The following is a 16,996-nucleotide window of genomic DNA, read 5'->3' as shown; positions in this document are numbered from 1 at the left end:
TCTTCCCCACCCACTTTATGCTGTAATTATGATTCTTATTCATCTATTTCTCATATATTGGCCATAAACCAATGAGCAATTAGAATATAGGCCTGATGACCACAATAAAGAATGAAACAGGCAACACTCACCAATAATATCTGGGGGCTAAATCCTGCAGACTTCAGAGTTTGACACATTTCTTCTATTGAACTTTCTCCATGTAAACATTTCCAGAAAAAAAACCCTCCTGTACATACACATAGAAGACATCAGACTTTTTGTTACTTATTCAACCCCGTTTCACCCTTTACATTCTTTCTGATTGAAAATAGAACAATCTATCAGAAGGTGGAGATCAGACCTATTCATAGTGAGAGTAAGTTACATTAATGAGAGCTATTTATATTATGCATTCTCCTCCTGTTTACAGGTAGTCCTCAATTTATAGCCATTCATTTAACAATGGTTCAAAGTTATGACAGCTTTGATAAAAGTGATTTACAATCTGTATTCGCACTTATGATTACTGCACTACCCCCATGATAACATGATCTCAATTTGGGTGTTTGGCAACTGGCTTGCATTTATGATCAGCTGCAGCATCCTGTTGTCACATGACAGCAATTTGCAACCTTTCTTCTGCAGATTTGCAACACAAAACACACATCGGGGAAGCTGGAGTCACTTAACAACAATATAATTCACTTAATAAGAGGCAGAAAACCTGGGTCCACCTCGACTTATGATGGAAATTCCAGTCCTAATTGGGGTTGTAAATTGAGGACTATTGGTATACAATCTTGTTCCCAATGTCATTTCCATTGCATAGATAGAAGGAAATCTTTAGTCTGCTCTGTAAAACATAAAGAGTACTTCCTAATATTAATGTTTTCAGGGGGCTCCTTCAGAAAAACTTTCTAACTAAATTCAAAAAAAGAAATCTATTACGCAAGTGGAGAAGCTCCTTAGCCAAGGTTACCTTAATAATCCGAGCTCCTACCTAAAGCCACGTATTCCTTGTCATCTAGTTTTTTCACATTAATTGCATCTTTTTCATAATCCAGGTAATCCAAGAAAATTTTCACAGGCAGCATTCCATCTTTATCCTCCACAAAATGTACTGAAGGCTGGGTATTCTGCTCTTTGTACCTCTCAAGCAACATCTGCAGCCGAGTGAATTCTTTTTCATCTAACCGGAGTAGTTTAGCCAAGATCTTAAAAGCATGAAATAAGAGAAAATCAGATATGCCCTTGAAACCACTCTCATATTGACTCATCACAATTTCTCTGATAATCAATTTTGATTTAAGATATTTTGCTAAGTAGTTGTTATGTTGCATGGTTGAGGATACTTTTCCTAATATTCCTTGTATCATTCAGAAAATACTGAGAGGATCTTACACTAAATTTATTTCATGCAACTGAATTTATTGATATTTCTAAAAATACTGCTTGGACATCTGGTACAGCTCACATTTCAAATACGTAGCTGCCCATTAGTTAACAAATAAAGATGTTAGAAATATTTACAATATATTCTATTTTGAACTGGATACATACACTGAAGTAACCTGGAATACTAATAGAAATAATTTAATTCTAGTCATAGGTCAAAGCTTTCCTGAAGAAGACTATTGAAAAGAGCATCCTAAAAGAACTTCAAAACAAAGCAAAAAAGGTCTCCTAAGAAATATAGTATACCACAAAAAGTGTATTACACTGACCAATTACTGCCCAATTCTAGTGCCATTAATTTTTAATCCTTTTTTATAATTTTATGCCTATAAAAAGCATAATACATAAAGGCTTGATTTCCCTTAGGTTGTTATGTTAATTAAGATGCCAGTTTTTCGATAAAATATTTCCTTAATGAAAAATATTGGCAGTTCCAATTTCAGAATAGTAAGTTCAAGGAGCTGAGTTCAATGCCACAGATCCACCTGCATAAATGGGCTTCCTTGTGCAGTGCATAGAAGTCCAAGACAGAAGAAGCAGGAAGACTGTGGAAATCTTAGTGTGGTTGTTTGCTTGCAGACATTTTATAACTGAACTTGATTAGTGCTACAGGAAGCACTGATGATGTGACCTAGTTGGGTAATGAAACATCTGCAAACCAACAACCAAGCTTAGACAGCACTCCACAATTCAACACTGACCTACAAATATTGTCTTCTTTCCTGGAGAAGGAAAACTCCGTTGCGCTCACCAATTCCACAAATGCATGACTCTTATATACCTTGAATATATGTTTGATTTTTATACTTTTTTTATATATACATGTCTGCATTTCAAGAATGTTTTTCTTTTCATAAAATCAAAGTTTCACAGAACTTACGTTATCAGATGGCTCTGTCTCAGGTTGCATATCCTGCGAATTTAAATTGCTGACTGACTTGTGAAGCTGCAGCAGTTTTAGTTTATTTGTACAGAACTGTAGCAGCCCTTCATCAATATAATCCATCTCTAGTCAGAATGACAGAAATAAAATAATGCCCATTAGTCTCAATGAATGTGCAACTGAGCTGTTGAGCCTTTCTGCAGCTTCATCAAACAGCCTGTTAAGTAGGATATTTTCAGTGCAGAACAGCCTGCAAGAGGATACCGTTTCATTATGTTAGATCCTGGATAGGTTTTGCCTACAGGCAAGTAAATTGTCAACTCCCCTTTAAACACACAGTTGAAATCAAATCCAAATCAAAGAAAAAGCAACATTTGAAAGCTTGTAATAACAAGTATCCAAGGAATATGTTTGTATGAATTCTCCAGCTTACAATGCTCATCCACAAGATGAATCTCCTACAAATCTATCTCCTAATCTTTCTTATTTCATTTTATTTCCATAGTCACCATCTCAATGATTTGCCTTCCAGTGTTAAAAAATGAACATTCAATCCATGATCGTTAACGAGTTCTCCAGATTTTTATTTGAACAATTTAATATTTTTACTGTACCTTTTCCTCCTGAAGCAACCCAAGCCTTTCGAACAAGAAGTGGGGGCTTACCTTCATAAATATCATTAATTGTGTTGTCTCAATTTCTTATTTTATACAGCTGGAACCAAGTCATAATCCTTGGGCTGCCTTGCAGTCTTTATCTGCTTTAGGATCCTATCTAAAAATTGTATCAGTTTGCTAGAATTCCCTGGTGGATTTTCTAGCCAGCACAACTGTCCTTTCTGCTGAAACCTTGGTCTCTCGCTTCAATTAGATGGCTGATATAGTCATTCTGGATACCTTCCCTGCCTCTATTACTAGTTCAAAAGACCTTGATATGAAAGAATATGGAAGACAGCAAAACTGGAGGTGGAAGAACATAAAGATGATTAGAGCTCATCCTCAATGCAAGTTAAAGAAAGGACGATGCTACACAGAACATTATAATGGATCTTAAAATGAATTTATCTGACATAAACTTCAAAGGAAGAATACAAGCAAATCTCCAGTGATATACTTATGAAAATATTTGATACAATCATTCATTCTAAACAACTCATTACATATGTTTCCAGTGAGCAATTTCCATTTTTGAATGATGTCAAAACAATCCCTGAAGGGAAGAGAATTATTTGATTCTGAAATGTTTCTGCCATATACTACTGTGTTCCCTTGTTGTCCTGCAAGGGTATCAAAATGCTACACTTAGGTTCAGGAAAAGGCAATTAATTTCCGAAAGGGCCACATGAAAAACTGGGACTTTTGTGGAGGGCCACCAATGCTGCCATTCCACCCCGCTACTCCACCAATGCCCTGCCCCTGCCACCTGATGCCACCCCATCCCCAAGGGCAACGCCCCCCTGCCAACGCCAATGCTGCAGGCCAGACAGCAATAGCCAATAAAGAGCCAGATATGGCCTATGGGCCATAAAATGCCCAGGTCTGATATGGTTCCTTAGAGAATTGTACTTGTTTCTTTCAATTACCCGGTAACAGGAAAAACAAGACCCACAATATTATCAGTGACTATTATATTCTTTCAAGGGTACATAATTCAATCCTTATTCTGTATATTTTTGTGACATAATGGGCAGAAAAGAAATATTCACTTACCCTGATTTTTTAAGGTCTCTATCAGTGTTTGTGTGATGTTCATCAGAAAAGATAACGGCAAGCGTTCATTTGTCAGGATGCTTTCTAAAGCCTATCAGTAAAATATAACACAGACTTTTACATGTCATGCTACTATTTTTAAAAATAAACCTAGTAACGGTTTACATACTGGTATGTATCATATGCTTCTCTATTGCTTAACTTTAGTATCTCTTGAGCTGGAAACTTTGCTGGTCCTAAAGTGGAACCTAGGAGACACGCAGATATCAAGAGAAAATATGAAATGGCCCATGAAATGGCTCCTTGGTTTATGATAAGTCTTACTACAGAAATTATCGTACTTTATAAACTAGATTTATGCACTGTGTAAACACAGGAACTGTGTTGTAAGTAAATTCAGTTCGGAATTATTTTTAAATTATTTCATGTTATGCAGTCTTCCTTCAGGCAGAGCAAGCACAGTAGCTGCTGAGGGGCTAAAATCAAATCTATAACAAGCAGGAGAGAAAATCAAGACCCAACACTGTCAAACCTGCACAGTGACAGAAAAGAATGCAGCTCCCTTTCTTATAGTCTCTCTTCCAATTTAAATAATTACAATGTGTGCATAGTATTCAGCTTTTCTTCCAGTAAGTATTGCCAAATTCCATCCTGCCAGCACCCAGGAGGGCAAGAATTTGAAGCAAAACACTACCAGTAAAACACTCTAATCACTAATATAAAAATGGAGTTCAAAACAAATTTTAACAGAAACAGACATTAATTTGCAGATATAAAGCAGATTAACCTGCCAAATAATGCATTTCCTAATTACCTGTTTTTTAGTAGCAGGATATTTAACATCCAGTATTAATTCCTTTACTTCAACCTCAACCGTATCTGGAAAGAAAGATAACAAATATAATTTCAAAAAATCATTGAGACATGTCCTAATCACAGGAGGTTCTACATTCAAGTCCTTTCTCTCATAAATAACTGGGAACAGAATACTATTTGCTTAACGCCAAATACTTTACAGCTAGCTACTTCTGACTGGTATAAACTTAAAATTCCTGTTTTTTCTGCTTTGTCACAGGACATCATGATGAAGATGTTTGCACTGCAGACAAGTCAGGATATGCTCCAATCCAGTTAACACCAAGTAAAATAGTCTGTGTTTCTTGTAATCCTCTTATCTCAAGTTATCTGTTGAAATGCATTTCTCCAGCACCCTGACTGCTTTGAGGAGTTAGCTTCCCCATCTTCACAACAACCTCCAAGAAGGTTCACTACACTGAAGCCATAGAACTGTGATCAAAACTACCACAACGACTGTCACAGGAAAACAAGAAAATAGAGTAAGACAAATGAACTCTTGAGAAAGAAATTCACTGATAAACTGATAGTTCAACACCCCAGGCATACTTCCATAAGGTAGACTTACCGGTATATTATTACTATATTAGATTTTTATCCCAGATTTATTACTTTATTAAATAACTCAAGGCAGTGAACATACATAATACAGGTAGTCTTCAACTTAGGACCACAACTGAGCCCAAAATTTTCATAATTAAGCAAGACAGTTAAATGAATTTTACGAAGTTTCTTGACACATTTATTAAGTGAATCACTGCAGTTGTTAAGTTAGTAACATGATTGTTAAGTGAATCTGGCTTTCCCCATTGACTTTGCCTGTCAGAAGGACATAAAAAGTGATCACATGACCCTAGGACACTGCAACTGTCATAAAGACATACCAGTTGCCAAGTGCCCCAATTTTGATTACATGATCATGGGGACGCTACAACGGTCATTAAGTGTGAAAAATGGTCATAAGTCACTTTTTTCAGTGCTGTTGTAACTTTAGTCAATAAACAAATGGTTGTAAATCGAAGACTATATGTATAAAGCAACACTGACAGGGAAGGAAAACAGGCTGTTACAAAAAAGATTTAAGTCTGGGGCACAGAGGTGGAGGCAGTCAGGAAACATAAGAAAGAAACTCAGACTAACTTTGCCTTAATCAACCAATGCAACTCACAGAACTAAGGTGTAACATGGGCTGTTCTACAACTGCACATAACTGCCTACACCCCTGCATTTTGTATCAGCTTAAATTTTTATGCTGCCCATCTCCCCAAACCGCTTGGTGGTTACATGTTATATAACAAATATAAAAATAATTAAAACATTAAAAGTACACAGTTTACACCCATGTAAAGCATATTACAGTAGTCCATCCAAGAGGTTACCAAAGCATGAGGGACCATGAGCAGAGGCTCTCAATCCAGAATGTGTGCAACTGGTGCACAACAAAAGCTGTGAAAAGTTTATCCTAGCCACGGGTGGGCAACCTTGGCTCTTTTATGACTCATGGACTTCAACAGGAATTCTGGGAGTTGAAGTCCACGAGTCATAAAAGAGCCAAGGTTGCCTACCCCTGTCCTAGACTGTCACCTGCTCTTCAAGATTATGCAAGAGGTCTCTTTGGGAAGCACACACATATACAACACAAACATTCTAGCAAGGTAGCCAAAGCATTTAAAGCAATATATCAAATAACCTATGACCTGATTTTCCACAATTACATTGCCAAAATAATATTGAACTAAATGCAATTTTAGAAATATTGTAATTTGAAAGATTTAGTATTTAAACATTTCCTAATCATATTGGGAGATTATACTAACATTTCACTGTGCCATTCTAAGGTGACAGTTATCAAAACTGAGTTCATAATACAGACTGCAATTATATTTATAAGCTGGCTACTACAAAATTAGGCCCAATTGCACAAAGTATTGACATTTATACTTTTTGCAAAGGAGGCACAGCATTTATTTCAACTACACAACACTAAATTAGTCTCAATCACCTTAAATAAAACTGTAGTCTCATCATGTTCATCACCTTTAAAGAGATACCGGTGTTATGACCTTGAATAGGAACAATACAAAACCTACCCAAATTCAATGTTTTAGCTTTCAGCAAGGCTGCCAATTTCTTCAATAGATGCATATCCTTTGCTCGCTCACTCTTCTTGTCGCTGGAAAATATTAAAAAATATACATATTTGTCTGTAACAATACATTTGAAATTGAGATGGAAAATAATAATTTGTCGTTGCACTGATTCCTCTGTCAACATTACTGAACAAGTCAGGCCCTGGCTATGTAATATAAAAAACACCTGTCAGGCTATGCCCACTTCCTTAGGAAAAAATGGATGCATATGTAGCAGCTGTGAGTTCACACTGTTGTGCATATAATAATAATAACGATTTGATATGTAGATGAAAGTGCCAAATCCACAATCCACAATCAATTGAAGAAATTACATAAAATCTGACTGTGTGAAGAATCATAACCATTTATTAAACTTATGTGCCTGCCTGCCTTCCAATATATCCAGGTGGCTCGCCACAATGAAAGAAATTACAAAAAACTAATAAAGATAAAAGATAAAACATGGCAAGCAATATGAAGCAAGGGGTTCTTACTCTCCCTCATCAAAGACTGAGTGAAGAGCCAGGTCTTCATGGCTCTTCTAAGCAATAGCAGAGAATGGGCCACCTGGATCTTGGGGGGACACCTCATTCCAGAGGTCTGAAAAAGGGGAGTGCACACCCTTCAAATAACCAATAGAGCTACGTTCAGCCTGTACACAGAGAAAGTTATATCCCTTTTCACTGGATATGTCAGAGGTACTACTTAATACAAATGCATATTTCAAGAAACATTATGAGCAAAAGGGTGTAAAAGCTAGATGGTGGGAATTCTTTACTCTTATTTTAGTAATTAAATAATAGTAATACCATTATAAGAAGGGAAATCTGGCTTTTCAGAATGTGCTCTTATTACAAGTGAATTTGCTAGAAAAAATCCTAGCATCTCTCAGAACTGGAAACTGAGTACGTCAGATTATCCAATATCTGCACATTTTTTAAAAAAACCTCTATAATTCATTTCATAATATTGACTTAGTTCAATTATGCAACGTAAAGTTAAAGAAGCCTTACCTCAGGGCTAAATGGAAAGGTATGTGAACTGTTTTTACCGTTCCTGATACTGGATCAACAAGACAGATCTGACAAGTCTGAGGCTGCCAACCCTGACTTGTTACGCTGTTCAATCCCATTATTTTATAGCCTGGATACAGCAACCTAAATATGGGTTTTGATATATATAATTAAAAACATAATAACCAACGTACACGTTTGCACAAAACTATAGGCTCTAAAATATCAAATAATATTACAGTCTTATAAATAAATAAAGACAGTGCACAAATCTCATATTATATAGGACAATTCCTGGACAAATGCAGTTTGTCAGTTTGCTTGCAGATTTAAAAATTATCTCACATTTTTAATTTTTCTGTACTTGTACGTACTTACATAAAGCATAGGTACTACACAAAGCCCTGAATTAAAACATTTTGTTCAACCTACGTAATTTCAATTATTTTTCTGGAGACTATCCTGCCTTACATTTTAAAATCTCTTCCATTACCAAAAATGTCTTACCTGCAATGTTTTCCTACGTTGAAGGCTCCAACCCTTGGACCTTGTTGGGTACTCCATACTTCCAAAATCCCTCTCCTAGGAGCATAAATCACAAGGAACTGAGCCACTCTGCTTGGTCCCTGAGGGATACTAGTTGGAGAAAAGTCTATCTTAATAGATTCTCTTTCATGTAGGTCTTCTGCAATCTGAATCCAACCAACCTGTGCATCACGATAGCCTGTGCATGAAGGATAAACTGGTTAAGATGCTAGATGTATTTGTGTATAATGGCTAGTTACGTTGCTGGACTAAGAGTGAGGAGACCCAGACTTTAATCCTCCTGTAGACATAGAACTCGGTGTGATAACTTTAGACCAGTCTCTCTTAGGCCATAGGCTGGGGAGTTAAAAAACCACTGACCACTGTAATAAATTACAATCTATAATCTCCAATGGAGAGGTCTTTATCCTGAGTGGATTGATTCAGGCTAGTAATAATTCTATCTGTGTATAAACGAACTATATGAGAATTCAATGCTACACCGCAATGTTACTATTCCAGAGCTGATCTTTACACTTCACAGTCCTTTGTAAATCTGAATATCTGATATTTTAAAAACCAGCACTCGCTATTTTAAATTCACACTTAAAACTGAAATAAAAATTATCTCTCAAATGCATAAGTGACCATTATTTACCTCCTCCAAGTTATTAAAAGATACTAAAAGGTACCTTTCCACATACGAACAGAAAGACCCCTTGCAACATCCAATAGAAGAACTCTTCCAAAATCATCAGTAATTGCTGCTAAAGAATTACAAGGAGACAAACATATCCTTTCTCCATGTCGACGAGAATCTGGGATTCCAAACCTACATTCAAATAAAGCCAAATGTACAAAACAATCTCTAAATTTGGTTCCGATTACTAAATAAAATAATATATTTTACAAAATCAGTAAATAAGTTGTTCTTTATTATTTTAACTTTTGTGGAAAATCAGTTTCCTGAATAAGATATACTGGATTACATTCAACTCAATACAAACAACTATTTGGTATTTGGATGATCCTTTCAAAGTACAGAAATTTTAACAAGATTACTATTTCATAATGATTAGCATTAAGCTTAACAGCTTAATATAATTTGCAAGAACCCTTAACAATTATAGAAAAGCTCTAGTTTAGAAAACATATTGCACTTCACGTGCCACAAATATACAAGAGTTCATACAACTGTTAATATTTGGTAATGGGAGTTCACAAAACACAATTTGGTGCCTTAAAGGTTAATCACTTTTATTATTTCATGAACTTTTGTGCATCACATTTACAACAGATATGAACCACAAAGTTCTGTGTCTCTTTTGGGTCATTCCTGTTGATAGTTCTGCTGTAAAATATCACAGCTACCTCTTTGGAAATAATGTAATCACATTAGCGTCAGCAACTGGCAGCACCAAGAACCTAAAAAGGGTCCAACTGGCTTATATTCAGATTCGGGAACACCTTGGAACTGAAGGGCTGTTGGCTAGACTGGGAAATCAAGGCAACTGTTTATGAAGTCAAATTTCAGGCTTATGGAAATGTAGAGGTTTTGGTTAGAACTCCAAGACAATCAAACGGGCAGGTGCAAAACATACTGAGTATGTATATTTCTGTTGAACCATAACCTTAGCTTCTTTGTCTTTTTCGCAGCCATTATGATTTGTAAAAGCAATTAATGGCCTTTGAGAATCCAGCCAAATGTAGTTTATTCAAAACCAACCATCCTTTAAAATAATGTTTATTTCTGAGTCCAGAAAGAGATTTTTTTTTGTTACCAAACTTATCCAGAGCTCACAATTCTTCCACAGAAAAATTTACTTTTTGTTACACTAAGATTTAATTGCCTTTCCAATGTAAAAGTCCCATATACTCCCACAGTAAAGAGCAAAATGCTAGCTTTCTAAATAGGAAGAACCTCTTCAAGATAAACAACTACAGCAAGAGGAAGACAGAAACTTCTTTATTGTGCACTAAACTGCTTGGATGACATATTTACAGTCTGCAGATATCTCATGCATATATCGTTATGGCCAGTGGTGGGATTCAAATATGTGAACAACCGGTTCTATGTGTGGATGCTGCTTCTGGAAGTCCATTCTGGGTCTGGGCAACCAATAATTAGCTACCGGTTCTGCCGAAGTGGTGCGAACCAACTAAATCACACCACTGGTTATAGCTCAACTATTTATTTATTTATTTTTATTTATTTGATTTATATACCGCCCTTCTCCTAGAGGACTCAGAGAATAATGGCAACACTGGTGAAGTATCTCATAACCTCTTTGCAAAAAGTAGCTTAAAAGACTTGCCTCACAGGTAAAGGAGTTGCAGGTTCAACCTTGGGTTTCTGCTTCTGTACAGGATCTTCTTCCTGTTTGTTTTTCCAGCCAAGCCAGCCACTTCAATACAAAGATTAAAATATCAATGCTTCCGTTTAAAGAAAACACATGCAAGGAATAAATTGACTGCCCCTTCCATCTATTATACATTACCTAGCAGCATTAAAGAATGCAGATGTCAGCTTACTTGCAACTGTGAAAGCAACATGGGACAGTAGTGGCTGTGAACTGCCCTAAAGAGAAGATAAAAATGCGGTTGTTTATACGGTAAATGGTGAAAAATAATTGATTTATTTTTAATAACCTTACTTCTGGGAACCCACTTTGTCTTTGAGACATAACTAACTTTCATCCTGCATCAACTGCTAAATTATATCATTTCAGAATAAGAAAGTAACCTTTCTTTGCTTTTTCTGATAATGTTTTACTATACAGTAAAAGCTGTGAGACCTTTAAGTTTTACAGGCTTAAAAATGTATCATTTGTCAAAAATATATGGTGTCAATGGTGTCAATGCTGCTGTTTTATTTTACAAAATTATTATATTATTCATTAATAGGAAATAATTATATTGAGTAACTAATAATAATTGCTACAGAATATAAACTTATATTATCAACTATTAACAATTCCCCATACATAATAATCGTCATACTGTGTAAGAGAATTACACAGAATAGGAAAGGCATTCACACATAAAGAAGCCCCAGATAAAAATAGCATTACTGAAAAATATATTCAACTCTTTCAAAATTTCCTAGTGTAAAAACCTAAGCACTGACATAATTGACCAGAGGCAGAAGACATAATAAGGGTAGAAGTATAAATTTCTGCAAAAGATCGGAGAAGACCATAGCAAGATCCTTGAATTGTGGTGTGCCATAGCAGAGTTCACTTTGAGGCCCATCAATAACTTATAAAACAGTGTTTCAGAAAGTCAGGTATTAATTGGCAGAATATACACCGAGTCCCAGAATTTATTTTAATAGGGATTACTTTCTTTCTTAAAGTAAGGGTTTTTACAAAAATCTACACAAAGTTCAGTCCTAGAGGTGGGGATAAAATACAGGTAGTCCTTGAGTTACGACAGCAATTGGGATTGCCATCACTAAGTGATCTGGTTGTAAAGTGCAATATCAAGTGGCCACATTGCTGGCGCTAACTTAGAGACATGAGTTGTTGAACTCAAAGCAGATGGAGTCCCAAGTAAGGCGTACAGGAGTTCTTCACGGGAGGCCCAGGGAGGTCCAGCATAGGGGGAACAGGGAGCGGGGAATGTGTGTACGAGCACAGGAAGGCCAGGAAAAGAGGATGCAAGATGCATGCATGCTTTTGTACAAACATGGGGCTGCTGAGGGAAGGCGGACACTGGTGAATGTGTTCCTGTGTGTATGGGCAGAGAAATCCAGGGAAGGAGGGCACAGAGAATGTGAGTGAAGTAAAGTGAGGAGGGGCGACTTACTGGAATGGCTTGTGGGCTTCCCTGCTGGCTTCTCGACTGACTTTGCTTGTGGGAAGCCAACACAGAAGGTCAGCAACAGCAAACACGTACCCACAGATGCTGCAACTGGTGGTAAGTGTGAGCTGGCTGCCAAGAATCCTGATTCAGTTCACGACAACAGCCAGAATTTCAAGAACGGTAATAAATCCCTTCATTCAGTGCCATCATAACTTTGAACAATCACTAAATGGTCATAATTCAAGGACTACCTGTAAGGAAATTGGACTATAAATGACCGGGAGAGGTCTCACCAAATCTCAATGGAATGTCTGCCTTTCCCATTCAAAAACTTCATTAAAATTAAGACTTAATATTAACAAATAATGATTACCTGTTAAAAGTTTTGAAACCTTGGTAACTGCGACGTCATCCATGCAGTTCTGTTCCCAGGCTGCATGTTTCAGGTTTAGCATATTTCAAATGTAGTCAATTCCATTCTTTTCTCCACCAGAAAGAAATTTTGCTAATTTATCTAAGACATCATACCCAGGATGTTTCATGTACTACTGTGGCAGAGTTTTTAAAAAGACATTACTCTGGTTTCCTGCTTTTTTCCTTTAAAAAACCAGGAATGTGAATTTCAAATTTATAGCTACTGAGGCCTGGTCATACATTATGGATACAATATACATCTACTACAAGAATCTTGCAAAAGTTGCTTAGGCAGGAAAACATATGCTAAGCATAAAAGAAGGTTAAAAAAATTAAGTTTCAGAAATGACACCTGGTGACTGCATCCATATAGTTTTCTTGGCAGCTATACAAAAATTGTTTGATATTGCCTTCTTCTAGGAAATATTTCTTAATCTACCCTACGGATATGGAATTTCCAGGCACTCCTCTAAGTTTTATGCAAGCCCAAATTTGAAATTAACCAAGATTGAGTAGATACTGCCCTCTGCTGTGGCCCTCTAGGCAAATTTCGTATCTGAGAAATGTGTGTTCAGCACTAGAACAATGGTTCATTAAATTCTACCCCACAGGAATTCTTTTTTTTCTCCAAAAGTTCATGTTCAGTTACCTAACTTTGGAGAGGGGGAAGGCACAAAAGGGTTCAATTTCTGCAATTGTTAAATATGTGAAATATTGTAATGTGAACTGGGTCATCCAACCAGTAGATCCTGATCTACAATAACATCATGACGCAGGTGAAAATTTTTAATTAAAAAGTAAGTTGCTCTTAGTTTCATTTTCCATTAGCAGCAAAAAGCAAAATAACTACGAAAGAGTAAACAGTGAAAGAAGTGAGTCTTTTATCCAGCCCATTGCATTTTACATCGACTGACTGTGCAAGTTCTTTACCTCAAGGGCATAGAAGAATCCAGTGAAAGGATTAGACCCCACAGTAATATATTGAGACATAGCAGGAGGATTGTTCTTTATAGCTGCATTAAATCCGCCAATAGTGGAAGCAGTCTTCATTTGATCAAAAGGTGATAGAGTCATGATACCTATATGAAATAATGAAAATAATGCTCTGAAAAAGAAATTTCTAAAATCCTAATATCTGTTCTGGAATTGATCCAAATATGTTCACAATTCTAAGGACCCCTAACTTAAAAAACATATACAGTTACTATACAATTAAAAGTGTGTTATGTTGAAGCAGACGCTTCATTAATATAGCAAAAGCAGGACACGTTCTCCATAATTTTTTGAAGGTTCTCAAAGTTAAAAACTATATTCTAAAGCTCAATTTTGTCCCACTGACTCTTGAAATGGAATCTGGCCTAGCAAGAAAGAGTTACATTTTTGAGATTGGAATTCCAAATTATTCAGATATTATTTTTTTAAAAAACAGCACCAGGACTAATCCCGAATGACTTCATGTAATTTTATTTAGAGTATCTTCATGCCACAGCAATGTTGACTTATATATTATTAAAAAACAAAAATGAAAACAAAACTTTAAAACATTATTAAAACATTACATTTTTACACAATTGAAATGGTAAAACACTTTAAAAAATTAAAAGGCCTTATCATCTAATGTTAGGTTGATCTTGACCCTTCTAGCCTTTCAGAAAGCCTTTAAGACTTGGCTGCTGTTCCCAAGCATGGGGCTGGAAGGACAGCCCATGAAGTGCTGATTAATTGGCTTAAGAAAAAAATGCAATTCCCCAAAACAATGATGTATACATCCTGAAGTCCAGACCAAGGTCAGTGACAACTCCGTCCCATCAGCAATGCCTTATTGAACCGTTATAAATATTATAATGACAGTGTAATGAAATCCTTTAAATTAGGGAAAGGTATCACTTTTCAACTAAAAGGCCACATCTTGCCTTCATATTCTCCGTCCAGGAGTCATATCATGATGATATATCATGAGATTTATTTAGGGAGAGGAGAGAACGGCCACGTTTGAAATTTTAACTTAAATCAGTTTGTTCCTTTTAAGACCCAAACACACCAGAAAAAAAACCCATTTAGTTTCTACAGAAACATTTGGATTTATAGTGGAAGAAATAAGATGACTTCCCTAAGGTCAAGGCTTAAGGCACCCATTTCATGGCTTGACCCTTTATACCTGACCATCTTTCAGCCCTAATTATTTTGGGGGGGGGTTTCCTGAGGTGTAAACAAATCAGCTAGAAGGCTGCGTGTACTCTACTGAATCTTTATTCTAGCCAACGGTCAGAGATAAAATAACAAATAAATAAATAAATAAAAAGTAGAGTAATAGAGGTCATTGTAATAGTTGATAACAAAAATATATTTTAACTATGGGAGACCTTTTACTAATTGATGCCAAATTTTCATGGCTCATACATAATATTTTGCTGCTGTAAATGATTTACAATCTGAAAAAAGGATGGAAATGTAAGTATTGTCAGATTGTCCAGGCTACTGATGTAAAAGAGATAGGATATAGGCATTATAAACATAACTAGAACAAATTAGCATATATTGAACCATTTCAGCATCCCAATTCTACACAAACAAACATATTTCTCGGCTGGGATTTTATAGTATCTTCCTTGTAGTAATACCAAACACAAAATATTATGCCTTGCCCAAAAGAAAGCTTTCGAATGTCAATAAAGTGAGGTGATTGGCTATTCCCAAAACCCAAGTTCTATGTCTTTGTGAGAAGTTATAGCATTTACTTCTACCTGAAACGTAATGTCATTAAATCTTTTCAGAAGATGGGTTTCATACAATCATGGCCCAAGGCTTGTAGTAACTCTGATGATAGTCCACAAATTAGGGATTTTTTTCATTACATTGTTCCAATTTAAGGGGCGATACTACTACATTCATGGTGGGAGCACTGAAGCACTTACTAGTTGAGAGGATTAGCTGGTGATATCATCCTTGCCGTGGGGACACCCATGAGGGCTCCTTTCATGTCCCTGTTAAGCTACCCACCAAAATGATACATGGGTCTCGCCATGGCCATCTCACCATGGGACAACTTGCTGCAGGACAAGAGTTATACTAATATCAAAGAAATGGTGGAACAGAATCATTAAAGAAAGGATGCAAAAGGAGGAACAGAATGAAATGTGAATGGCAAAAATTATTATTTTTTATTTATTTTAAATAATTAAATTGTTAAATTGTCCTGCGGCGAGTTGTCCTGTGGCTAGTTGTCCGTGGCAAGTTGTCCACAGCGAGTTGGTTGTGGTGAGTTGCCCCATCATTCTTCTATCTACTCATGGTAGACCACTTTCTAACTGTTGGGTCAACAGGAGCTGTAGCAGATGATAGGAGCTCATCCCATCATGTGGCCTCATGGTTTCAAAGATGAGCCTGCCAATCATCATCCTAACCACATCAGCCACTGCACTCCTATCAATCATTATTAATAGAAGTCCCAAGAAGAACTGGACCCTTCAGCCAGTATCAGCCTCCATGCTTTGACCTCAGTTTTAGTCATGCCTGTTTCTAGTCTGAGAAGTGCACTGGCTACCTTCTGAAATAGATCTTAGAAATGTAGTTTGGGGTACTTCAGCACTTCACCTACAGTACCAGGGCTAAGGTTTTAGCTTAAAAGAGTTTTAAAGCAGTCGATATTAATTCACCTCCTTTGGTAAAATAGAATTATTTGATGGCATTTGCAGATCTTAATGCTGTTTGAGAGAAGTCTATCTGCAAATTATCGATTGTTGCTTTAAACTCTCTCCAGTACAATACACATGATTTTTTTTTAAAAAAGTAATTCATGGTGAATAAGGATAACAATTCAGTAAGAATTATCAATGTAATGCTTACCAACACTAATATGATCAACAATAGTGTCCACATCCTGCAAACCCCATTTCTTATAGGCTAATGGAGGTGGCTGAATATTTTCATTGCCTGAAGCTGTAGCTGGCCAATTGATTAGAGAGAAATTAGAAAGAATAATTATTTTTAAAACGTTTAACATGGATTGGTCAACACATAATATATTACAAAAATATTTTCAATTGTAAAGAATAGAATAAATTGCACTGTTTGTGTTACGAGTGCCAGTTTGGTGTATAGGTAATCTTTGGGTTACAATGGCAATTGGAGCCAGGAATGCCATTACTAAGCAACAGTCATAAAGCATCAAATCATGTGACTACACTGCTTAACTATGGCAATTCCAGAAGTACTGGTTGCCAT

General features: G+C 36.3%; 1 protein-coding gene across 5 annotated transcripts in view; it reads right to left on the bottom strand.

The window, feature by feature from the left end:
• Positions 1-16,996, bottom strand: part of RAB3GAP2 (RAB3 GTPase activating non-catalytic protein subunit 2) — a 53,929-nt gene that overhangs the window by 16,083 nt on the left and 20,850 nt on the right. For 3 of the 5 annotated variants that reach the window (XM_083350667.1, XM_083350670.1, XM_083350671.1), the window contains 13 exons: positions 16,619-16,717; positions 13,703-13,851; positions 11,053-11,132; positions 10,870-10,959; positions 9,247-9,386; positions 8,537-8,753; positions 8,030-8,173; positions 6,975-7,057; positions 4,844-4,908; positions 4,030-4,120; positions 2,318-2,445; positions 983-1,196; positions 132-229 (listed from right to left, as the gene is read on the bottom strand). In XM_083350667.1, coding sequence (XP_083206793.1) covers positions 132-229; positions 983-1,196; positions 2,318-2,445; positions 4,030-4,120; positions 4,844-4,908; positions 6,975-7,057; positions 8,030-8,173; positions 8,537-8,753; positions 9,247-9,386; positions 10,870-10,959; positions 11,053-11,132; positions 13,703-13,851; positions 16,619-16,717 — 1,598 coding nt within the window. The remainder of the gene's footprint in view (positions 1-131; positions 230-982; positions 1,197-2,317; positions 2,446-4,029; positions 4,121-4,843; positions 4,909-6,974; positions 7,058-8,029; positions 8,174-8,536; positions 8,754-9,246; positions 9,387-10,869; positions 10,960-11,052; positions 11,133-13,702; positions 13,852-16,618; positions 16,718-16,996) is intronic. The other 2 variants (XM_083350669.1, XM_083350668.1) reach the window with 2 other exon arrangements.

The sequence above is a fragment of the Vipera ursinii genome (genome assembly GCF_947247035.1).
Source record: "Vipera ursinii genome assembly, chromosome: 1".
Lineage (NCBI taxonomy): Eukaryota > Metazoa > Chordata > Lepidosauria > Squamata > Viperidae > Vipera > Vipera ursinii.
The sequence above is the reverse complement of the archived record's forward strand: the minus strand, read 5'-3'. Positions and strand labels throughout refer to the sequence as shown.